Here is a 25,995-nt window from a genome sequence, read left to right on the forward strand (position 1 = left end):
TTGAGGTGTGCCTGTATAGGAAATTGACCAATTTGCCCCTTCCTAAATGCACTATTGAACAAAAAACGTACATTATTTAAGGTGAAAGGGGTCTAATCCTTACCCCTGCCATTTCAGTGCCTCTCCCTTCCAGTTTCTTTTTCTCTTTCTGAACCGAACACAGGGTTTCTTTACCCAAACCAGTAATTCCCAAGTATTATTTTTGCACAAATATTTGCTTACAATCACACCAGGAGCTGAAAACACAGTTTGATCATGGCTTGGCATATTATTTTTCTCAGTCTTTACGTATCAAGATTGGCAAAGTGATATAGCAGTTTAAGCATTGGATTGCAGCTCTAGAGACCAGGGTTCAAATCCCTGCGCAGTCATGGAAACCTACTGTGTGATCTAGGGCAGGTCACACACTTTCAGTCTCAGAGGAAGGCAAAGACACATACACCCTGCCAAGAAAACATTGGGGTAGATTTGCTGTAGGGTGAGAGATAATTTGAATGCACACAACAACATTTTCTTCTGATATTAGGTGGCTAGCTGGCTTGCTAGGGAAGGGGGTTCAATTGTCCTTTACTTAAAAGTGTTCTTCTATAAGTCCAGTCATATGAGGCTGTCTGCTTGGATAAAAGAAGACAGGACTTAATCTCTCTTCTATATCCAACTGAACTGACTAATGTCCCACTGGAGGAGAGGTACAGTTGCCCGTATAACAGGATTGGAGAGCTTTGATCTTCAGATGTTTAAGACTTCAATTCCCAGGGACCCCAACTAACATGGCAAATGATAATGGATTATACAGTCAAAATCCTCTGGAGAACCAAAAGTTCTCCAGTCCTGCTCTGTAACTTTATTGTTATTTCTTAGTCCCATGCAGTGATATTTGTTCTGCAAACAGACATCTCTTACCCTGTGCAAATTCTGCAGCAAAGCTAGGCTATTTTCTGCATTGTGTTTTTTCGTCTTTACTACAGCACGATTTCTGACATGTTGCCAATAGCATTAGGATTAGCTGCAGAACATGTAGGTCATCATCCCACTTCATGGCCGATGAGGTACAAAAGACAGCACTTTCTCAAAGATAATGTAGCAATTGAGAGGAAACGGGGGTGGAATTTTGAGCACATCCACTTAGGAGGACATCAGGCACCGCTCATTATTTGAGATGTTTCCACTAGAGATCCAAAAGATTATGAAATAATCACTGAGCTATTAAACTACCATCTCCCCCCTGCAAACTCACACAGTCCCAGTACCAGTTCTGGCAACAATTACACATTTCAGTGTAGCATTCTTAGTCATGAGATGATCAGCACAAAGGCATGATTTCTTTTGCTTGACTGAATGCATTTTAGAATGGGATTTTGCAACATTTCAAGGCAAGTGGAAAGAGTTTGATTTTGTTTCCCCAAAAGGGGGTCATTCTGATGTACTTTCAGAAATGGAAGGCTGTTTTAAAAATAATAATACCAAGGATTGCCATATTTAGTTTTTGTGGTAAATGGAAGTGCATGTGCTCCGGATTTGTTGGACAGAGGTTTGGCACCTTTGTGGCTAATTACACTTTCTGGAAACGTGTTAATACGGTATCTGTCACTATCACTGGGTGACAACTGAGAGGCAGTGAATTGCCAGATGGGTCATCCCAACTGGGTGTGTCATCCTGTCATTCACATTCATTCATTCATTCATTCATTCATTCATTCATTCATTCATTCATATTGGGTTTCCAAACTGCTTAGGCTTGAAACCAGTAATTTATTCCATCCCACAGTCATTGAAGGGAAGGAAAATAATCTGACAAACATTTCACCTAAACTTCTAGCTACATAATATCATTTGGTGCAGAAGGAGATATATCAACTTGAGAAATATCTTTATTCAGGGCGACTTGAAACAGGACAAGTATAAGAGAACTATGTATTCAACATACACATGGTGGGCTAACACAGCTAGCAGCAGGGTTTTCCTATGGCTGGCTGTCCCCCATATACACAAACCCGATGGTTGACAGACGCCGTAGAGGCATAGAGGCATTGTCCAAGGAACTGAATCTAAGCAGAGGATAAGGCTGGGCACCTTAGAGATCTTCTTTAAAGTTTGGCCTAAAATCCAGAATTGATTCACAAACTATGGGATATAGAAGGAGCTACTGGTATTATTTGATTTTCTATATGTGGAGTTTGTTCCCAAAAGGTACCTAGTCCCCCCCCCAAAAAAAATTTAAAAAGTGTTATAGTTGGCAATACATTGCTGACTAGAAGCACAATATTATGTAAAAATCAAAACTATCAAATGTATCAAGCTGCTCTGAGTCCCCTTCAGGTGAGAAGAGTGAAGTAGAAATAAGTAAATAAATAGTAAATAAATATAAAATCACTTCAGTACAGGGTTTGAAAATTCAGATTCCATCTGAACATTAGGAAAAACTTCCTGACTTTAAGAGCTGTTCAGCAGTGGAACTCTCTGCCTTGGAGTGTGGTGAAAGCTCCCTTCCTTGTAGGCTTTTAAACAGAGGCTGGATGGCCATCTGTCAGGGGTACTTTGTACTTTTCCTGCATGGCAGGAGGTTGGACTAGATGGCCCATGTGGTCTCTTCTAACTCTAAGATTCTATTATTCTATGATTTTATAGCAAAAATGCATATCTTCAGCACATTTTTTTTATTCCTGTAAAATTTGTTCAGATGAATTAGGTACGTTTTGGAAACAAATTCAATATATGGCTTCTCACCTGAGAAGGAGGCCTCCAAATATAATATACAACTTTGTGGAGCAGCCTTTATAATCCCTGCCTTTTGCTGTATTCTTGTTTAAGTGATTGCTCACTGTAGGTTGGCTCTAGACTGAGTTAGTTTGCAATCCCATCCCCATTTCTCTGAGAGTATCAAAACACAGGGATATACCCCTGAATGAAGATGCATAGTATTGTACTGTTATACTTGTTTCACACTGAAATGAATTCCAGTCCTGACAATCCTGATTGGAATCATACTTAAGTACAGTTATCGTGGTCTTAGTTATCTGAAAAATGTGAGCAGAAGGTATCATTAGTCACTTGCAAGTCCTTTCAAATGAGCTATGACAAATTTACGCCAGCAGTACTTTAAGGTAGTGCACTCAGGAAAGATGGCTTTTTTATTCATCTACTCTAAATTTCCAAACTACCTAGACTTGCACCCAATAACTTCCCCCAGAATCATTCTGAAGAGGAAGAAAAATCTAACCAATGTTGTATATTCACTCCTGGGTATAGAACATCTTCGGTGCAGAATATGATTTATGGTGTAATAGGGTAGAAATACTCCTAAAACTATACCTGCAGTGTGTCTGAGAAGAAAGAGCATCCATTAGACAGATGAAAAAACACTCTCTTAATGGAACCAACCAGTTTAGTTTGTTGGATAAGCCTAACACATGTAGAGAGTCAGGCCAATGAATCAATTCTATCATTTTTCACCTCAGTATTTTTTTGGCTTTCGGCCAGTTGCAGAAAAACCTACATTCAAAAGAAAGTTATGAGACTTTCCTGCTTTAAGACTCTTTTAGGTATTGAATGTGACTGACACTCCTCCTCCATGTAGCCCATGGCTATATTTAGTAATATTTTTCAAGTTTCTGTTTATGCTCTAGTTCAAACTTTGATCTTCTGAGTGTTGTAGATTTCAGTTCCCAAAGGCTTTGGCTGACCAATTTAACCAATGATCAGAAGGTGTGGGAGCTGAAGCCCAAAACATCTAGAGGACAAAGTTTTAGAATTATCACTGGAATACGGAACATTTTTTCCTTCAGAGGTTTGGCACATGTTCATTATCAGCATCATGAAATGACAGAGTTATTACTATACTTGCTGAAGCATGTTGTCTTTTCTTCCCCACTGCCAGTTTATAGAATAAGTAATATGGATTGTAGCTATCTGAAATGTATGTATACCCTAATGATAATCTTTTGAAATTGATTTAGTGAAGGCTGGGCAAACTATAGCCCTTGGCCTAATTGCAGAAGTTGTCTGAACGTGACCAGTTCAGGCCTCTCTCTTATGGAATCACTGTTCATCCCACCAAGGAAAACTCTCACAGAACATTTTGGTAGCTGCCTCTCTGAAAAGAGAAATAGGCAGCTTTGACAGTAGAGCAAAGATTTTTAATAAAAAGAAATGATGGTGCAGGAAAAAGGGTTAAACACTGTCCACTGTTTTGATACAAACCAGTGGAGTGGAGAGCACAGCAGCGGTTAATTTAATGTTTGGTTTATTATTTTAACTGGGAAATCCTGTTCGTGTATCTCTTTCACACCAGGTCTTTCTGGCCCTAAGATAGTCAGAAAGAATGTAAACTACTTTACAGTGTGAAATGACTGCTTGCCAATGAGTCAGCTGATTTCTTAAGGTGTGTGAACTGGGGCAGGAAAGTGATAATGAGGGTAGATTATATAATGATTTGTTACAGCGCCTTGTACCTGTCTGTGCTTACTTCCATCCTGCTCAGTAGCACACCATTGACTGGCTCTTCCTGGATCCATTATACCTGAAACTATCTTTATCCCAAAGATGTTGATCCTAACCCTTTCATTCTTAATTTTGCAGCACCAGGCTTGGCAATGCCGTTTGGATGTGTTACCCTGGGAGATAAAAAGGATTATAACCAGCCATCAGAAGTGACTGACAGATATGATTTGGGGCAGGTCATCAAAACGTAAGTGTTCTGACTTTTCTTCAAATATTGTCAGGGGAGAGGTCCACCCATATCAGAGTTGTCATCTTCCACATATTGACTGATCGATTTATTGCTTGAATATATATCCCACTTTTCTCCCAAGATGGGATACAAAGTGGCTTGCAATAATTTAAAAATGATTAAGCTAAAACATTAGTTTACAAAAGTTTACAAAAGCAACAATATTTAAAAGCATAATTTAAAACAGTAACCCATTTTAAAAACATAATTTCCTGTAAAATATTTAAAAATACAGTCATCCTTCCCTATCTCCATCCATCCCTCCCTATCAACAGATTCTGCTTCCGCAGATGCAACCTTCCACAAGGCATTTTTTGCCTGTGCAGAAGATAGTGTGCCCATTCCCATAGTGAACATATGAGAGTTGAAGTTGAGATTTCAAGCAGGAATCTTCTGACTCCTAATTCACACTTTTTCTTCCTGCCTTAAAACACATTTTGTGTTTGTAGTCCTCATGTCTACCTTTTCCCAGGGACAAGATATTCATGAATTAAAAGTCTTTTCCACTGAAATTCAGCTGAAATGAAATGTAAAAGGAAAGTATCAACTCTGGCAAGGGACCAGTTGGCAAAGGACCATAGGACTGTATGATCTGAGAGAAGAACACCTGCTCCAGGAATATTCTGGACCTCATGGATCCCCATGATTTTGTATACTTCAGTGATTCTTAACCTGGGGTCCCCAGATGTTTTTGGCCTACAAATTCCAGCCAGTTTGCCAGCTGTTAGGATTTCTGGGAGTTGAAGCCCAAAAACATCTGGGGACCCCCGGCGGAGAACCACTGGTATACTTCAACCTAGGCTTTATACATCCTGCTCAGTTATAACAGTTTAGCACCACATTAATTGTGATTGCTCAATGCTGTCAAATTCTTGGATTTGTCATTTTGTGGGATATTTAGCCCTTTCCCTATCAGAGAGCTCTGGTGCCCCAACAAAATATAAATACCAGGATTCAGTTGGGTGGTGCCATGGCAGTTAAAGTGGTGTCAAACAACTACAATTTAGGAGTGTGGGTGGTCTCTTAGCAAGAATCTGTGGAGGAATGGACAAGGTAAATTTAGGGGGAGGAACTTTTATCCTGCCAAATGTTTTTGACTTCTTTTCCTAGAAGCTGTAGGCAGAATGATCAGTGGTGAGATATGATAAAATGTATATCCCAAGACATCTAGAAGGTCCAAGTTCTCCAACCCTGACAGAAACTTATGCCTTCATTTCTCTTGGGTGTGTGACTCAGAAAAGGCCAAACAATTCTCTGTCCCTGCTGCATAGTTGGGCTGCTCCAGCCATTGGGCATGAATGGCTTAAATGTGAATATGACTCTTCTTTCTCCTAGAGAGGAGTTCTGTGAGATATTCCGTGCCAAGGAGAAATCAACAGGCAAGCTGTATACATGCAAGAAGTTTCTGAAAAGAGATGGCCGTAAAGTGCGGAAGGCAGCCAAGAATGAGATCATCATCCTTAAGATGTGAGTTGTGAATGCTGACAAAGATAAATCCTTCAACTAAATACTGAAGAATGAACAACACTCAAAATATTTTTAGGATGCAGCTGCCATATTCCAACATAATTGTTTAGATTGACCAGAGCTAATAAATATGGCACTCCAACAATGTCTGGAAGGCCACCAGTTGTCCAGTTCTCCACTAGTGTCTGCTTTGAGTCTCCTTATGGAGAGAGAAAGCAGGGTATATTGACCCATCACCACCAAAAAAGCATGGACACATGCTTATAATCACAGACTTTCAGGAGCTCAGTTCTCCTTTTTTAAAGTTACACTATTGGGGCAAGAAAAGGAATTGGATCAATTGAGGCCACAAAACTGGGCCAGGAACATCTATGGCCCATGTAATTCCACATCATCACAGCACCCTTTTTATGCATTGAATTACCATACTTATCTTGCCTATTAGTTAATTGAGTATGAACCTTATGCAATCCCGTATGCATTGCCATCACAACACGTGAAAGCATTCCCTGAGTTCCAGCCATTTCCCTTCAGCAAGGAAAATATACTTTCCAAGGCGCTTAAAAATCTATGGAAGAAGAACTGTTATGATTGATTTCTTTGGTGAGCAGAACATGAGATACCTTCTCTAATAGCATAAATCACTTGACAACCTCAGGCTGCTGAGTGTTCAGTTTAATTCATTTCCCGCATGAAATACAGCTATAACAACGTTATTACCTATTCAATGACAGTTACCAGCTTGTCCACCTACAAGGCACTGGTTGGCAATTAAGGGCCAGACTAGATAGGCTGCTTTTAAAATAAGCACCTAGGGATGTGAGTCATATTGAGAACATGGCATTAACTGGGGGAGGATTCTTAATTTAGAACTTGTGATTCCATGAAATCCAAAACAGCTGGAGGACCAAAGGTTGGGAACCACTGTGTTAGGCAGATACTTAACAGAAAAACATTTACTGCATAGATGGAGATTGTGTAGCCCTCCAGACCTTTTGCAATTCTCATCTTTATTCCCCATTGGCTACTTGAGATAAGGCTGATGGCAGGTGTGGTCCAACAACCTTGAGGTAGCATGCATTGCCCATTTCTTGGCTACAAAACCCTTTCTTAGCCTTGGATTGGAAATGCCCCAATATCTCACCCAACTCCTAGCTTTCATCTTGCTTTCCTTTCCCTGCAGGGTGAAACACCCCAATATTTTGCAGCTGGTGGATGTGTATGTTACCCGGAAAGAATACTTCCTCTTCTTGGAACTGTAAGTAGGCATTCTATTCAAAGATGCAAATGGTTTCTCCCCTTTGCATCTCAGGGCTTCTTGTGAGCTTTCTCAGTTCTGAATCATCTTATTTGCATTTTACAGGTTGTCTCTCCAAATAATTATCAGAAGCTGCTTTGATTTTTCAAGAACAAATGTGAGAGAGCGGGAGTTTAAATACTTATTATTGCTTTATCTGTGTGCCATTCATTATGTTCATTTGAGAGAAGAGCGGTGATTCATTGGTGGACAGCGTTCCCACCATCTTCCTTCATGGATGGGGAAGCTCACCCTGAAACCTTGGAGAGATGCTGCTAAATTGGTTTATCCATGTTTCCCAAACTCTAGTCTTCCAGAGTCCCTGAACATTGGCAAAAGTGGCTGAGGCTTTTATGATTTGAAGTCCAAAACACCTAGAGTATTAGAGTTTGCCGAATCACTGAATTGGATGGATCAGAGGTCTAAGCAGCTCTGTATGTTCCATTTAGGCTGGCCTAAAATGCTATCTTAAATGAGGGCAAGTTCACCACCCACCCATTTTCACACAAAGGACAACTGAATTGAGGGATGACAGTGGGACACCACCTTGCATCCCATCTGGGGATAATGGGCTAGCTAAGGGGACAGAAGGTAGGCTGTTCAGAGCACACAATTGTATTCTAAATAATTCACATCTGCTCCTCATCATACAGTGGCAGCTGCCACACTCTTCCTAATGGTAGAGCTGGCCCTAGTTCTGCTATGTATTCTGGAAGCCTTTCACGTGAAACAAATGCAGCACTATGAAGAAGGGATATTTTGAATTTTTAGCTAGAGAACTCCTCCAGGGCCTCTGACTAGACTGCCAATTCCATAGGATGCAGCCATGGCAGTTAAATGGAATTATAGTGCTCTAATTTTGTGGTATGAAAGGGTCCTGAGGCACAGTTTCTACCAATCTTGTTATTATGAGTAACCCACTTTTCTGATATGGCAGTGATGTTATTGCATGATACTGAGGCAGTACTGCAGTATTACGTTACCTAGTCTCCTTCTTTCTTCTCCCATCCACAGAGCCACTGGACGAGAAGTATTTGATTGGATCTTAGACCAGGGTTACTACTCTGAACGGGACACCAGTAATGTCGTCAGACAGGTGCTTGAGGCTGTGGCTTATCTACATTCCCTCAAAATTGTACACAGGAATCTCAAGGCAAGTCATTGCACCCCTGCTAGGCCTTGGGCACAGCAACACCCTATTTATTTATTTATTTATTATTTACAGTATCTATATTCCACCCTTCTCACCCCAAAGGAGACTCAGGGCGGATCACAATGTACACATACATGGCAAACATTCAATGCCACATGAACATAGAGACAGAGACACAGAGGCAATTGAACCTTTTCCAGCTTCCTGAGGCTATGCTCGATTCGGCCACAGGGGGAACAGCTGCTTCATCATCCATTGTGATGCCGAGTCTTTGGATACTTCCTCATTCCAAATGCTGCTGGACGATTTTTATGGTGTCATAAATTAGTTAAATTAGCCTCCCCACATAAGTGGTACCTAAATTTCCTACTTGATAGATGCAACTATCTTTCAGGTTGCTTAGGTCAACAACGAGCAAGGCTATTTTTTATTTTAATGGTTGGGTGCTCATTCCGACACGGGCTCGAACTCATGACCTCTTGGTCATAGTGATTTATTGCAGTTGGCTACTAACCAGCCTGCGCCACAGCCCGGCCCAAGTCAGTTACCTATCCCATCCTCATTTGCTCTTGCTTCCATTTCGAAGTAGAGTAAAGCCAATACAATACCATCTGTTTCCTATTCTAATTCACTATTGCTAAGGTCATGTCCATGCAATATGCACGCTCATACTCATTACCTCTCTCGCACACAGTCATACACACAGAAATACAGAAAGACCCATTCCAAGTATGGTGTGCCATGCATTTCCAAGTTGAAAGGAGTTATTTTGTCCACATTCTGGAAGCTCCTCCCTTCATCCATCTCTTCTTTCCTACTGTGTTCTTGCAGTTAGAGAATTTAGTGTATTATAACCGCCTGAAGAACTCCAAGATCGTGATCAGTGACTTTCATCTCGCCAAACTGGAAAATGGGCTCATTAAGGAACCCTGTGGAACCCCTGAATATCTAGGTAAGATATGGCAATATGCCAGGCCATCCCAATACATTTCATTACCTAAAGGAAATAATGCAATGGCACTGTCACCAACATCAACACAGAAGCTGATTGGATTTGCATTGACTGAGAGTATGTACATCTGAGGCAGGAGGCCTAATTTAGGGGCGTATATGCAGCCACAAAGCAGTCATCCAACATAGCAGAATAGCTGAAAGGTATACAAGCCTAGTGTGAAGGCTGCCACATTAGGCTTCTATGGATTCTTCATCTCATTCGTAGATCCCTTGTACAAGTTAAATGGTGGCCTCCCACCACCAGAAGCAAGACTGCATGAGACACAATATCCTGATCCATTTCAATCTGGCTTCAGACCTTGTCATGGGACAGAGATGACACTTTGAATCTCACCTATGGAAAAAAGCGGGATATAAATGAATAATATTGATGATGATGATGATGATGATGACGACGACGATGATAGGTCACCTTGGTGGAACCCCCACATTAGGAACTACACAGGGTGGATGTGTTCTGACAGTTTTGCTGGACCTCTCAGCAGCATTTGATGTCATTGACTATGGTATCCTTTTGGGCTGCCTCACTAAGATGAGACTTGGAGACACTATTTTGCAGTGGCTTCATTCCTTCCTTGGAGGAGCAATACCAGAAGGTGGTGCTGGAGGCCTCCTGTTTGAGTCCTTGTTGTTTCCTTGACTTGTGAGAGTCCAGAGGGCTCTGTTTTGTTCCCCATACTATTTAACATATACATGAAGCCCTTGGAGAGGTTTATTTATTTATTTTATTTTGTGTCAAAAGCATTGCATAATAAATAAGTTTAAAAGTGATAAAATAAAGGAATCACAAGCAGCTAAATAGTTTTAGACCAAAATCGGGCAACAGCGACCGCATTGTCCGTAGCTTTAAACAACTCCTTCTCCGTGCATGAGGCAGGACATTGTGGGCGAGCATACATATGCGGAGTTGTTTGTTCTGCTGCACAGTCACACAAGTTGGAGGATTCCTCCAGGTAGTACAATCTTGCCAGGTTGTCTTTTGATCTGCCCACTTCGCTTCTATTTAGGGACTTCCAAGTTGCCCATTCTTGGTTTGCCTCTGGAGGAAGACCCTCATGGGGGTCATCCATTTGGGATTGCCTGGTTTAGCTGCCCAGAGGGACACCCTTGCTGTTGTTGAAGGAACATTAAGAGGAGTGGTGGTTTTCATGAAGCTTTTCCTTGATTTGAGTCTACTGGGAGGAGGCTGATAGTCATGCAGTGGATGACTTTCACAATGTTCGACCTTATTTCTCTCACCGTTACCAGCAACTTCTCGTCGCACATTGGGGGGGGGGGGGGGGCAATGCCAGCTAACTTGTAGAGTTTATCAACAGGTGTGGGTTTAAGGCATCCTATGATTATTCTGCATGTTTCGTTCAGTGCTATGTCCACCTGCTTTGCATGAGCAGACTTGTGCCAGACAAGAAAGGCATATTCAGCAGTTGAGTAAGACAAGGCCATGATGTTTTTATTAATTGTGGGCCTGAACCCCATGCACTGCCAGTAAGTTTCCGCAGGATGTTGTTGTGTGCAACTACTTTGTGCTTGGTGTTCATGCAGTGTTTCCTATATGTTAATGTTTGATCTAAGGTGACACCAAGATATTTAGGATGGAAACAGTGTTCGAGCCTGGAGAGGTTATCCAGAGTTTTGGCATTAGGTGTCACCAGTGTGCTGATGACATCCAGTTCTTACTCTTTTCCACCTTGGTTCTAAAAAGGTGGTTTCTGTGCTAAACCAGTTCCTGACAGCTGTAATGTACTGGATGAGGGCAAACAAGTTGAAGACAAGACAGAAATGTTCCTGATGAGATCAGGGAATAAGGATTCAATCTGTGATTGATGAGGTTGCAGTCCCCCTGAAGATGTAGGTCTGCAGCTTAGGTGTGCTCCTAATTTAGATCTGCCCCTGGGTGCTTAGATGTCTATTAAATGATAGGTCCATTTTGTGTTTTAAGCACATTCTTCCTTATTTAATAATATTTGAATTACCTTGGATTTTATTTTAAGGAGAAAGGCAGCATACAGGTCCAGTAAATAAATATCATCCGGTGGCGCAATTGGTTAAATCCTTGTGCCGGTAGGACTGCTGACCGACAGCAGTCCTATTTGAATCCAGGGAGAGCAGGTGAGCTCCTTCTGTCAGCTCCAGCTCCCCATGCGGGGCATGAGAGAAGCCTTCCATAAGGATAGTAAAAACATCAAACATCCTGGGCAACTTTCTTGCAAACAGCCAATTCTCTCATACTTGAAGCGACTTGCAGTTTCTCAAGTTGCTCCTGAGACAGAAAAAATTCCAGTGAATAGTACGTGTTTGTTCTCTCTTCTTTTGCATTTGTAAAACACTAATTTAAAATATACAGATAATGTTTACTTATTAAACTGTGTAAATTCTTACATCTGCCTTCTAAGTGGCCTAGTCCTAAAATAGTACCATGTGATATTTTAAAATGTTCAGTTTCAGCTCTGATTGAAGCAAGGTTTCTGAAATCCTGAGTTCCGGAAGATTTCCTGTGAGGGAGTGGGGGAGTTGTAGACATTTCTGTGGAAGAGCATTCAGCCATTCCTTTTGATCTTGCAGCTCCTGAGGTTGTTGGGCGCCAGCGATATGGAAGACCTGTGGACTGTTGGGCAATTGGTGTGATCATGTATATTCTGTAAGTAAGCAGGGAAGGTGAGGCTTTGGGATGCCCAAGTTCTCATGGGACAGTGTGGATAGCAAGGAGGGTGAAAATCAGAAAATAAAATAGGACAGACGTGGTGGAAATTATGGCTCAAGGAAAAGTACTTGGTTATGGAATAGAGGAGGCAACTTGCCCCCAATCTGCTAAAGTGAAATATAACTCTCATTATCCCTAGTTAGATAGAAAAGAGCGAGAAATAATGGTGGTTGGCATCCTAAACCATCTTGGGATGGCCTCAAGTTGCCGCATGCTGAGACCAGTGATGGTATAATTTGAGCATCTCTTTTCCAGAATTCCAAAATACTCCAAAATCCAAAACTGTTCATATGGGTGACTGAGATAGTGACACCTTTGCTTTTCAGTGTCACTATCGGTGTATACAAGCATTTCATGCAGAAAATTATTACAAATACAGTAGAGTCTCACTTATCCAACATAAACGGGCCGGCAGAATGTTGGATAAGCGAATATGTTGGATAATAAGGAGGCCTTAAGGAAAAGCCTATTAAACATCAAATTAGGTTATGATTTTACAAATGAAGCACCAAAACATCATGTTAGACAACAAATTTGGCAGAAAAAGTAGTTCAATACGCAGTAATGCTATGTAGTAATTACTGTATTTATGAATTTAGCACCAAAATATCACGATATATTGAAAACATTGACTACAAAAATGCGTTGGATAATCCAGAACATTGGATAAGTGAGTGTTGGATAAGTGAGACTCTACTGTATTATGTATAAAATTACCTCAAGCAATGTGTATAAAGTGTATATAAAACATTGATGCATTACATGTCTAGGCTTGGTCCCATCTCTAAGATGTTTCATTAGTTACATATATGCCCATACATGGATTCCAAAATCTGAAATTCAAAACATTTCTGGTCCCAAGCATTTCAGATAAGGGATAGTCAACCTATGAGCAAGTAAGAGGCTTTGCCCAGCACTGAAAACCATGAATCTTCAACCTCTTGTTGCTGATGTATCTACTGTAGTTAATTTCTCACACATATACCCCATCCTTGTGCTGCAGTTTGTCAGGGAACCCACCCTTCTATGAGGAAATGGATGAGGATGATTATGAGAATCATGACAAGAACTTGTTCCGTAAAATCTTGGCTGGTGACTACGAGTTTGATCCACCCTATTGGGATGATATCTCCCAGGCAGGTAAGGCTTCGTGAATAGGCATAATGGGCTGGAGAGTTGGGAGCAGGAAAATGCACATTGCATGTCCCTTATAGGAGTTGCCTCCCCCAATTGTGACTGATAAACGCAACTCAGTGGTTCCCATATCCATTCAACAGGATTGCCCCATCAGCTTTATTCACCCTTCTCCTGTCATAGCAGTAGGGAAAACATAAGTTGTCACTGGCACCATTCTATGGAAGGATAGATGGAGAAGTCTCTGACTTACCCAGTATGTCCAAGTATGTAATAAAACCTCCTATCCATAGATTCTGCATCTATGGATTCAACCATCCACTGCTTGAAAATATTCAATAAAAATCCAAAAGGCAAATCTTGATTTTGCCATTTTATCTATAGGTGATCACTTGCAGCCAAGTATGATTGTCTTGGTGGTGGGTCTGTAAGTCACTGTGGAGACCTATTTTGGATCCACATGGTCTTTCACAGTGAGGACACATTCGAGACGGAAGGCAATCCTGACATGCCTTCCTGATGTGCCTTCTTGGCATGTTTCTCCCTTTCGCCCTTTATTCATGCCTCTTCGAAATCCACAGCACTGTTGGTAAAAGCTGACCTCCAATTAGAAGCCTCAAGAGCCAGGACTTCCTAGATCTTGTGTTTATTCCACATTTTTTTAGGTTTGCTTTCAGCCCATTTTTAAATCCCTTTTGTTGTATACTGACATTCTGTTTTCCATCCTTGAACTGAGAATAAGGTAACTGCTTTGGTAAATGGTGATCAGCATTTGGACAATTTGGCCAGGCCAGTGAAGTTCAATGCTGGTGGTCTTTGTTTCTTCCAGAACACTGTTTGCGCACCTGTCTTCCCAAGAGATTTGCAAGGTTTTTCTAAGGCAACACTGAGTGAATCTTTCCAGAAGTCAAGAGTGACGTTTGTAGATGGTCCATTATTTCACAGGCATACAGTAGAGTTGGAAGTACAATAACTTTATATAAGGGATGCCATTTTATTACCCCATTGTATATAATGGAACTTCAGCATCCATAAATGTTGGTGTCCTTGTTGGGTCCTGAAAAAAAACAGCAGACAGCAATGGCCTATTGTATTTAACAATGGAATCTTTCTCAGTGAGAAAGGGTGTCTCATCATACTGCAACATCTAATCAAGGAAATTGTCAACTGTCGTGAATTTTTTTTTCATTTGGGTTTGTGGGTTTTTTTGGTTTTTTGGTTTTTTGCAAAATACCTGGTTTTGTCCCAAAAGACAATGTTTTTGCACTAAAAGCATGTTTGTGGGATGGGGGCAGCAAGGTTTTCACCCAATTTTTTTCACAAAAAATCCAAATAAACTATTTAAAATTAATTCTTTTTGCAGAAAAATGTTCCAAAATATACAATTCTAAAATGTGCAAGAACTTTTGTAATCACCTGCAGAGAGATGTTTTGAAACAATGCATTTTTGCATGAGATAATAAAAATTTGCATCCCTGCTGTGATTCTCTAGGACCTTTCTCCCAAATGACCATGATAAATATTATGCAGTAACTGTCTGAAACCCACATGATTTAAAAAATAGAGCAATCATGAAAGGATTCTGATTGGACTAGAGGTTACTTAAAGTTTTTCAATCTGATTTTTTTTTCCGTTTAAAATTGGTGGCCCCACATGTCTATTTTCCACCACTAGTATGGACTTTCCATTCATTGGTAAAAACCGTCTAAGCATTAAGGAACATTTCCCCCATGATTCTTTCCAAATTGCAGCCTCCAAGGGATGCTTTTCATTTGAAGACAACTTGGGAATCTGTTACACCTGAACCTTCTGTAATGCCTAGTTTTATTTTTATTTAAAAAAAACATGTTACACAAGCATAATAGAGTTACACAAGCATAATAGAACATACAAACAAGTTTGTATGTTCTAGATCAGTGGTTTTCAACCTGTGGGTCCCCTGATGTCTTGGCTATCAACTCCCTGAAATCCTAACAGCTGATAAACTGGCTGGGATTTTTGGGAGTTGTAGGCCAAAACACCTGGGAACCCACAGATTGAGAACCACTGTTCTAGATAAAGCCTAGTTTTCTTGAGCAAAAGATGAATTATTAGGTAGGTAAACCACTTCCTCATCCACCCTACTCACCACTATGATTAGGTAGGTGAAAACCTCATACTATCTCCAGATCACTGTCTGCTGTGTCCCTCATCCTATGCTAAGCCATTGTAATTGTTTCCTCTTTTCTCCAGCCAAGGACCTGGTGGCACGTCTGATGGAAGTGGATCAAGACCAAAGGATTACAGCAGAGGAGGCTATTTCCCATGAATGGTAAGTACACAAGAACTGCTCCTGACTTGAGGTGGACTTCAGGTGCATCTACACTGTAGAATTAATGCAGTTTGACCCCACTTTAACTGTCATAGCTCAATGCTATGGAATCATGAGAAGTGTAGTTTTACTACATCTTTTGTCTTATTTGCCAAAGAGTGCTGATGTCTCACACCAAACTACAAATCCAGGATTCTATGGCAGTTAAATTGGTGTCAAGCTGCACTAAGTCTACAGTGTAGATGCAGCCTTAGATCTCAGACAGGGTGCAACAAAGTTACAGAAGTAAGCCTTGAGCCAGATACTGTTCTACTCCAGAGACAAGGTAAGGACATTTCCAGCTGCAGAATTAGTGTTTCCTCAATGATCAGTCAGATAAAGATGTGACTAATAAGGCCTATGAGAGGCCAAGGAAGGCTTGCATGACTTCCCTTTCTGATACCCTATAGCAGTGGTTCTCAACCTGTGGGTCCCCAGATGTTTTGGCCTTCAACTCCCCGAAATCCTAACAGCTGGCAAACTGTCCGGGAGCCAAAACACCTGGGGAGCCGCAGGTTAAGAACCACTGCCCTATAGCCAGTAGGCAAATAGCTTTTGGTTCAACAGTGCTTTTGCAACAAAGTTGAATTCTACATAGGGGTCTCTCTTAACTGGGTAGGTAGAGTTCAGAGCTTGGAAAAGTCTTTTGTACAAGCAACAAGTGCAGACTTGCCCTGCCATCACGGGCACAGACCATGCTAGCTGTGGAGTTCTGGAATCTTTATTCAAAAAAGCAGTTTCCTAAGCTTTTATTCTTATCGTATATCCTTCATTGAGGTTTTTTTTTTAATGATTTTTGTTGTTGTTTTAAAAGTCTGTTTTCTGTTTCCATGATACTAGAAATCCAGTTGGTGAGTCCTAAACTTGAGTAGACTCATTCAATCAGTTATTGTTAGTCAATAAAAAGATAAATCTCATTGCTTCAAGGCCTCTACTTATTTGGAACTAACTAAAGAATTTAGCTGCTTTGAGTCCTGTCTTGGGGAGCAAAACATTTGGCTATAAATCTAAACAGTCCATAGGATAAAGCCGATAAAGAAATAACTATTAAGGCAACATAATTTTTTGCATTCAGAGTTTGATTTTAGTTTAGCTGAGGACTGAGTAACATAGTAGTACGTAGCTGGCTGCAATCTTCCCTTTTAGACATCAGAGGCCAGTTAACAAAACTAATCAAGAAAGTCAGGCTAAGTAGGAGATTCTTGCTAGGTGACACAATTCTTTGAAACCGTCTCTCTCCTTCCCTTCCTCCAGGATTTCTGGTAATGCAGCTTCAGACAAGAATATAAAGGATGGTGTATGTGCTCAGATTGAGAAGAATTTTGCCAGGGCAAAATGGAAGGTAAGAGTGATGTTGACAAGCACCCTCCCTGGCATTGAGTAACAGTAAGACCCAAGGCAATCTAAAATAGCCTCAGACCTGAGGAGATATATCCAATTCTCTCTTGCTCTGTTTCTGGTCTCTTCTGCACTTTCACTGTCAATGGGTTTTGGTTTTATACTGGGAAGGCTAGCTAAATATACAAGAAGAGTTAACGGTAAAGGTTTTCCCCTGACATTAAGTCTAGCCATGCCTGACTCTGTGGGTTGGTACTCGTCTCTATTTCTAAGCCAAAGAGCTGGCATTGTACATAGACACCTCCAAGGTCATGTGGCTGGCATGACTGCATGGAGTGCCGTTACCTTCCTGCCAGAGCAGTACCTGTTGATCTACTCACACTTGCATGTTTTCGAACTGCCAGGTTGGCCGAAGCTGGGGCTAACAGCGGGAGCTCACCCTGCTCCTCAGATTCAAATCACTGACCTTTCGGTCAGCAAGTTCAGCAGCTGAGCAGTTTAACCCACCGCACCACCATGGCTCCTACAAGAAGAATTAAAAAGGGATAATTTTGGAAGTTATGGTCTTTCGGCCATAATTGCCAAAATCCCACACCTGAGAAAACCACACTGGCCAATCTCCGGACTACAGATTGGTAGGAGATGGAAAGCAATTGTCTATCCTGTACAATACTTACAATGACTGGTGATGGTATGGCAGAGAATGCTGGCTGTTTCTGAAGTGATTGCATTTGGGAAACCCAGTCTATACTTAGCCATGTGGCTCACTAAGTTCTATCTCTCCGCCTATATGCTACTTTTCTTGTTGTAAGTTATTCAGGAATAAATAATTTCATAAGCTTTCACACTGTAGAGCTTGTTGGGAAATCATCCTGGACTACTCAAGTCCAAATGTAGTTAGATAGATGATAGAGTTAGATTGAGGGAATCCTTTCCCTGTTTCCAAAGCATGCCTAGACAGGCTTCACTGTGTTTCACTCTATCCTGTTTACGTCACGTCCCTTACTTTGAAGTTGGTAGAAATGTGAATCTTTAGGGACACTAACTTCCAATTGGTCAGAGTGTCTTTTATGGCCCCAATAAACTGGACCATGAGGTTGGAACCATTTTGGTTCTCTCTCTTCTCCCTTTGTTCTTCAAACTAACAAGCAGCATCCTGCCATCTCTCCTGGCAAGATGTAACTATGTAGATGTTAGTTATTTTTCCTTACTTATTTTTCCTTAGAATCCAGTCTATAGTAATCTAGACAGCTCCCAAGGCTTTCTATCTACAATGGAGTTCCTTTTACCTGAATAAATACTTTTTGAACTTTTATTGAGACTCTGCAGTCCATTGCAATCCTAAAAAAAAGGCTTCTCTTGCTCGCCAGTGTAAGTAACTGTTGCATTTGAGAGCTTTGTTTTTGCTACTCTGCTGATTTTGGTGGAATCTCCCCCAGAGAGGGTTAAATTGAGTCTAACCGCTCAGAGATTACCACAACAGAGCTAATGCAAATATTTTTCTGCATTTGAACATTATTTTCCTCTCTTGCAAAAAAAATTGTTTTTCTGCAAAATGTTTTGTGCAAATAAGATTGGGATGGGGGAGTGACCATACTTTTAGATCAGCCACATAGCTGTATAATGTAGCTAATCATACCGCTCACTAGTGTCCCCTGGCCATGCCGTGCCCCGACCCAGTCCTGCCTTACTGATCATCCCCCGCTGCAAGTGTTGGGAATCTATTCTCTGGTTGATTGGGAAATAGCTAACTGATATTAAGGCCAGACTATTCAGAATTTGAGATCTTCTACTGAGTGCCTGTTGCATGTCCCAATACCCTGTGAAATTAGATTCGTAAGGACATGTAACAGGGTTTTTTTTATACCAGCACAAGGAATGTGGAACTTCCCACCAAAGGAAGTTAAGTTGGTTTCATCTGTTTTGACCTTCTGGCAGACAAATAAAACAGTGCTGTTCCACATGCCCTTTGATATTTGAAATGGCTTTGTTTTAATAGCGTGATATAAAACCATATTTTAGGATTGTTAGGAGTACGTTTAAAGAGGATTTTATTGTATTTTATTTATTTATTTATTATTAGCGACATTTATATCCCACCCTTCTCACCCCGAAGGGGACTCAGGGCGGTTTATAAGTACATATACATATATTATATTATACAACTATATTGCAATATTATTAGTAATATTGCATGTAATATAAATATACAATTATAATAGTGAATTATAATAATTATTACATTGTATTACATCATAATATTATTATTAATATTACACGTACATACAATATATTATAATATTATTTTGAGCATTTTTAAAATCTGTATACTGTTTTAGATGTTTTTATTGGTTATGTATCAGCTCTGGAACTCTTGTGATCTGGGAGACAATACATAAACACTCCAAATAAATAAGATGAGAAAACTTGCTAGTATTCTTTACTTATATTGGCAAAATTAATTGATTTAAAAGCCAAATCATTTACCTGAAAAAAATTAAATGGTACCTAGCCCTATACTGTACTTTTAGAAGGCTGCTAGTCATCAGTAAAACATTGTGAGGTGTAATACAATTATTTGCTTTTTGTTGATTTAGGCTTGAGAATCTTAGCCTTGAGGCGGCTTCTCAAGTGTTTGTCTGCAGTCAGAAGTGCTGAAATCAATTTCACAACAAAGCTGACATCCTTCCAAACAAACATGTACAAACATGCTGAGATTATTATTTGTTAAAAAACACTTTTGAATTGATAATATCAGATTGTAAGGGGGAGGGCAGAAAGCTAGATGGAGATACCTGTCTTATTGTCTCAATATTGAGGGGGCATTAAATCATTCTTTAACCCACTGGGCAACCTCCTCTCTCTCCCTCCCATCCTACAGAAAGCGGTCCGTGTGACCACAATGATGAAGAGACTCCGAGCACCAGAACACACAGATGCAGCCAAGGCAAATCCTCCCGCTGCTGCAACAGCAGATGGTGCTGCCCCCACAGAGACCACCAGCTCCTCACATGCCAAACCAGAGGCAGACGGCAAAGTCCCAGCGGCGACTGAGGCGGCCACAGCTACAACAGCAACAGCCCCCCTTGCTGCAGCAGCAAGCCCAGAAGGAACAGCATCAACAGCTCCAATAGCTACTGCAGAAACTCCAGCCACCACAGCAGCCCCAGCAGCAGCCCCAGCAGCAGCCCCTGCTACGTGTAATGGGGAACAAAACACAGCTCCGAGCGCCACTCCAGAGTCCTGGAATGAGGAGACCGGCTGAGTCAGAGGGGAGCTGGGCAAGGGCAGGGTTGTACCTTTCTTTGTTGTATCTTTTTTTGTAAATAGTCACTGGCATGGTACCCCCAAACTGTCCTAGCTTCCCCAAAAATCCCCTCTGCGTCTGGCTGTCGGTGGTCTGACTCTGTGTGTCTTCAGCTAGGTGCCAGCAGAGTTTCTATTTTTTATGTGACAAAGTCCAGAGTGACCCTAATGGGCTCCAGTAAACAGATAGCTGGGCCTCCATAACCCACTGCATGAAATATTCTCTCTTTCCCCCTCCCTGCCTACATTGCTTTCTTTTCCTTTGCCCTATTGGTAGATTTTTATCAGTTTATTTTCTCTCTACTAGTGGGCATTTGATTTTCTTGATTTATTTATGCACTTCTTAGTTTAGCTGCTATCAAAAATGCAGTCCTCTCAGACTATTCTCATTTTCTGTCTGGGTTCTGGATTGTCTGAGCCTATTGAACTGAAACCAGAACAATCAGATCAGCTATACTTACTAATTGGCTACAGTGCAGGAAATGAAATGCACATTCAAGTCAAGTTGCCAGGATCTCAGTGAAAGATACAGAAGTCCACACATTACCATAATGGATCTGCTAGGTTTGATATACCTATACAGCAAAGGGTTTGCTAGGTCTGAGATACTTATACAGAAAAAATGGGCAGCTTTCCAGATGTTATTGGACAGTCATTCCCATTACCCCTCACCATTGACTATGCTGACAAAGGGCTGATGGGACAGCCTCTAAAGGGACATGTGTTACCCACCACTGCTGTATGAATGAATGTGGAATTCATGTGTTCAGCTTCTGACATTGTTTTTATCTCTCTGTTCACTGTCTGAATTTGCATGCACAGAGCTAATGCAATTCCATGTTTAGTATAATATATGTGTGTAGTATGTGGCCTTCCATATAACTCTCAGTATATGGATACATTGGAACTTTGGGCCAAATTGGAAAGCAAGCCATCTTTAAGAAAGCTGGGCATAGAGGGGGTAATAGCACATGATAAGCTACACCTTTATTTATTTATTTATTTATTTATTTTGGAATTCACATATTTCTTTTGTTGCCTCCAAAACTGCAGTAGTCAAGAAGCTAACATGCTTATGGGTAACCACTTAGGATGCTCTCTTTCACCCCAACACTGTAATCCAAAGCTAGCAGTCCTGAGCTTGTATAATAAATGCTGCATTCATTGTTTTTAACATTATTCAGTTCTGTCCTCTCGCCTATAAGAGAGAAATAACGATGTCATGAAGTTTACATGGTAGGAAGTGTAATCATTCTACATTTCTTGTAGGAGCTGCTAGAAAAGGTTGGCATGCTGTAAAGCAGCTTTTCAAACATTTCATGTTGGTAATACACTTTTTAGACATGCATCATTTTGTGACACAGTAATTCAGTCTTACTAGACAAGTGGAGGTTCATCCAACTCCTTATAAAATATAGAGACACAAATTACAGTAACAAAATGCATGGGAACACATGTCATGATTGTGAAAACCTTTCATTTATATATTTAAATAAACATGATTTATAGCTTATGGTTTCTCACACAGACCCAGAGGTTTCTAGTTAAGTTCACATGACACACCTACACGCTAATGTGTTGCGACACACAGCTTAGAAAACTGCTATGAAAAATTATAGAGCCACATATGAGCTGCAGATAGATAGCTGCCCAGGTTCCTATCAGTGAGAGATAATCATGCCAATTTATGACTAAAGATAGATCAACTAAACCAAGGACTATGTTGTAGCTTCAATAACATCTGGTGATTAACCTCCATCATTTGGATGTTCTATTCAAAAGCAGATTCCACTGAGTTCAACAACACTGCATAACCAGATGACAAACATACACCAGTAGCCAGATTTGCAGAGGAAGGATGCAATTGTAGACAAGATATAAACAAACATGCTGTGTTTTTCCTAGCTATAGTTTTTCTGCAACTAGAAAAGTTTGATGAAGAATTTCTTCTTCAAATCCAGCCTTGTTCTCTTCTGCTTTTTCATTGATCGGCAAACCGAAATTACTGCCAAACACAGCATTTCAGCTGCACTCAGGCAGGGTATTTTCGTTTCCCAGAATCATGTTTTGTTATGGATTCCATACAGAACAATGTAGCCATTCTACAGCATTGTCACTAGCAATAGCCCATTGTAAACAGTGTCTCCTAATTTTAGCCACTTGCTCATAGGCTCTTTTATACAAAGAAAAAGCAGCTGAGATAACAAAACTTTCCAAACAAATCTGCTGATCTTTGCCATTGGGGTGCTTTTTGTCCCAGCTAACGAAAATGTATTGGAACCAAAAAAAAAAAAATCTCCATTCCATTTTACAATATACAATGATGCAGTCAGTTAACGACTAATATAGTGGTCCCATTCAGGGGAATTCATGGAAACAGAAGTATCTCACCATACATGAAGCATGTTGTCCCCTTGAGAGAGGAGACAAGATAGGTGTTCCTGTTGCATGATACTTGGGTCATATGGCACCTGGATTTTCACCATCTGACAATTCATACTAACTTGTGTATTGGAATTCCTTCACAGGAACTATTATTGCATAGTGAGAGATAGCATAATAAGCCAGACAAACAAACTTTTGGCATTTTCTCTAATACAAGCCTTGAACAAAGATTTAAATCATACATGCAATATTTATTATGTGAAATATTCCACCATGTGCCAACACAGTTCTTGATCTTATTGCTGTTAGAAATTGCACAGTGAAGACTCACTAAAACTGGGCAAGAAACTACCTACACACAGTTTACTGCATTGAAACCCATTCAAACATCTTATTTGTGATTGTTTGTATAACTTGGATTATGTGGCTCTTAATTTTGTCTGTTTCTGTCTCCCAGATAATTATATAGGGTTCTAGGTTTTTGGAGCTGGGGGCTCTATTACCCACAAGGAAGAGAAACATTAGGAACTATTTCATATCCAGATTCATAATCCTAGAGTTACTTTTCAACATGTTACAGTCTCCTGTTGGCAACCAATGGTCCAATAAAAAAGAGCCTGCTGGGATCAGCAGGGATTGACGTGAAGGAAAGAACATCCCCAACCAGAGACAGCTTGCTGGTTTCTGTTTATTAAACTTTCTATCTGTCATCAACCACCACAGTAGTCAAGTACTTGAAACATTTGTTCCTGCTTCAAGTTGGTTCCTGAGCCCCCTCTCACTGTGGGTGCATTTTCCAAAAGAATGTGCAAGCCACATGCATGAGTGGTGATGCAAGCAGACAAAGTGGTTTCTCCTATTAGCACAACACTTTTTACTATGGGAAAAGAAATGTTGTGAAACAAATACATCATCCCAGTATCATTTGCCCTACATATGCATAATTAACAGGAGATACTCTATTATTTGCCGTATGTTTTTTGTGTTGAATTTTTCAATCTGTATATTTTTGTCTTGCATTAAGCTACATTCTCTGTGTGTGTGAAAGAGAGAGAAAGTGAATGACTATGTGTTATAATGTACAGCATTATGTGGGTTGTGTTATTACCACTTCTTATTAGCACAGGACAAACACTAGGTCTTCTGTTACTCACTGTTTTACTCTATGGTGGCTTATGATACGAACTGGTGCGGTTTGGCGTTTCATTCTAGATTCCTGATTCTTAAACAGAGCAATTTGACTGTAGTGGAGGCCTGATCCTTGGGCCACTCTGATCTCTAATAATCCCAGTCAACAGTACTAAGGGTGCATCTATACTGTAGAATGAGTGCAGTTTGACCCCATGTTAACTGCCAAGGCTCAATGTTACACAGTCATGGGAGTCACAGTTTTACAAGGTCTGTAGCTTTCTCTGCCAAAGAATTTGGTGCTTTCAGAATTCTTTAGCATTGAGCCATGGCAGTTAACATGGTATCAAATTTGATTAATTCTAGTGTAGATATACTCTAAAGAAGGCATCTAAGCAGATTTGAATCACATTTGTCCTATATGTAGCCATTTTAAAGATTAAAATGGTGAAGTCCGATGTTTGTATCAGTTGCTGGTGATCTACAAAAGGTTACAGAAATTTCCCCCTATTTTTTTCTGACATTTCTGTAAGATGAGTATTCTATCGGCATAATTTTTTATACCTGTTCCTGAAAATTTGAGACCACTCTCACGGGAATCCACTGCTGCGAGTAATGATTTTATATATATATATGTAACTTATTTTTTAATTATTTAGAAATGTGTATTTATTCTCTTTAAAAAAGAAAGACATTATAAACTATAAATTATGGACTGGCCAGGACTTTGTTTGCTACAGATGCATGGCTCCTAGATGCCCTATTGTTCCTTGCTTGATAGTGCAGTCCTATATATTTTTCAGAAAGCCCTTCTGAGTTCAGTGTGACTTACTTTCAGGTACACATGGGTAGGAAGGTGGTCTTAATTTTCCAGGCTGCAATTCTATACCCTCTTTTGAGTAGACACTTGCAAGACTGAACTATCAATTAGCAGAAATTTTGATTTGGTTTCAATTTGATTTTAAATGGAATGATCACTTTGGGCAGACTGATCTTAGCTGTTTCTAAGTATGTGCAAGGGCCTTAGCTATAACAATGAAAATAGGAGCACACAGGTTGTATTCATCCCCTCATTCATTCCAAGCATTCTTTACAAACTGTGCAACAGACTCAGCTATTTTTATACTAGGAAGAGTTGTAAAACCCACATAGGCTACTCAGTATATTCATAGGGGGCAGGGGTGCACTCATCTCAGCCATATCCAAGGATAGGTGAGACTCCAGTTGTCATTTCCATTCCTGAGAGAAGCTTATCCATTTTTAACTGCAACACAGTTCACAGAAATCCAAGGGTGATGCTTTCTCCATTTCTGCATTGTAAAACTAACAAATGCTGTACCTGTTCAGTTTGTCCACCACATACACCTCATAAACATAAAGCCTCTCTCAGGAAAACAGATGGCAACTCTCTGCATGAACCATGCACCCCTCCCTCTTTCCTCATTTCTGGTATCCCAGGTTTAGCCCTACACAAGGAGCCCTGACTGTTGTTTTGAGTAGTCTGCACAAGACAGACCTCCTCGGTGTGAAGCCTCCGTCTCAACCACCTGCCTGCCTCAGGTCCTGCCTCTAGCATCCCTCTTCTTTTTCCTCCCTCACAAGCAGCTGCATGTTTGTAAGTTTGAGTTCAATCTATGGAATTGTTTTATTTTGACTACAGCCACCCAGAAATTCCTGTGTAATTGCCGCACTGTACCACTGGGGAAAAAATAAATATCTTTGGTGGATATATTGAGAGGCCACTTGCACTTGTATTGTCTGTTTGTATCTCTGTCTCCATTGTAGTCACTCTTACAGCTGCCTTCTTCCAATTCATGTCAAGATTGGTAATAATATCAGCCTATTGATCACAAAGGAAGGGGTATTTATCTCTATCCCAATTTTGTACACATCCCCAAGGATCCCTTGTTTTATCCTCCAAGTGTTTGTACCAGATACAAGACATGCCTGGAGGAGCAGCCTTTCCCAAATTATCTTTGCTCTTTGTGTCAAT

At 40.5% G+C, this 25,995-nt stretch overlaps 1 protein-coding gene across 1 annotated transcript in view; it reads left to right on the plus strand.

Annotated features, from left to right (window-relative positions):
* Window positions 1-25,750, plus strand: part of camkv (CaM kinase like vesicle associated) — a 72,731-nt gene extending 46,981 nt beyond the window's left edge. The window contains exons 2-11 of the mRNA XM_062970109.1: window positions 4,579-4,687; window positions 6,065-6,196; window positions 7,380-7,454; window positions 8,508-8,650; window positions 9,482-9,598; window positions 12,223-12,298; window positions 13,365-13,501; window positions 15,728-15,806; window positions 17,100-17,187; window positions 20,065-25,750. Of these exons, the coding sequence (XP_062826179.1) occupies window positions 4,593-4,687; window positions 6,065-6,196; window positions 7,380-7,454; window positions 8,508-8,650; window positions 9,482-9,598; window positions 12,223-12,298; window positions 13,365-13,501; window positions 15,728-15,806; window positions 17,100-17,187; window positions 20,065-20,448 (1,326 nt within the window). The 5' untranslated portion in view covers window positions 4,579-4,592 and the 3' untranslated portion in view covers window positions 20,449-25,750. The remainder of the gene's footprint in view (window positions 1-4,578; window positions 4,688-6,064; window positions 6,197-7,379; window positions 7,455-8,507; window positions 8,651-9,481; window positions 9,599-12,222; window positions 12,299-13,364; window positions 13,502-15,727; window positions 15,807-17,099; window positions 17,188-20,064) is intronic.
* The last annotated feature ends 245 nt before the right edge of the window (window positions 25,751-25,995 follow it).

This window comes from Anolis carolinensis, chromosome 2, assembly GCF_035594765.1.
Source record: "Anolis carolinensis isolate JA03-04 chromosome 2, rAnoCar3.1.pri, whole genome shotgun sequence".
NCBI classification, from domain to species: Eukaryota; Metazoa; Chordata; class Lepidosauria; order Squamata; family Dactyloidae; genus Anolis; species Anolis carolinensis.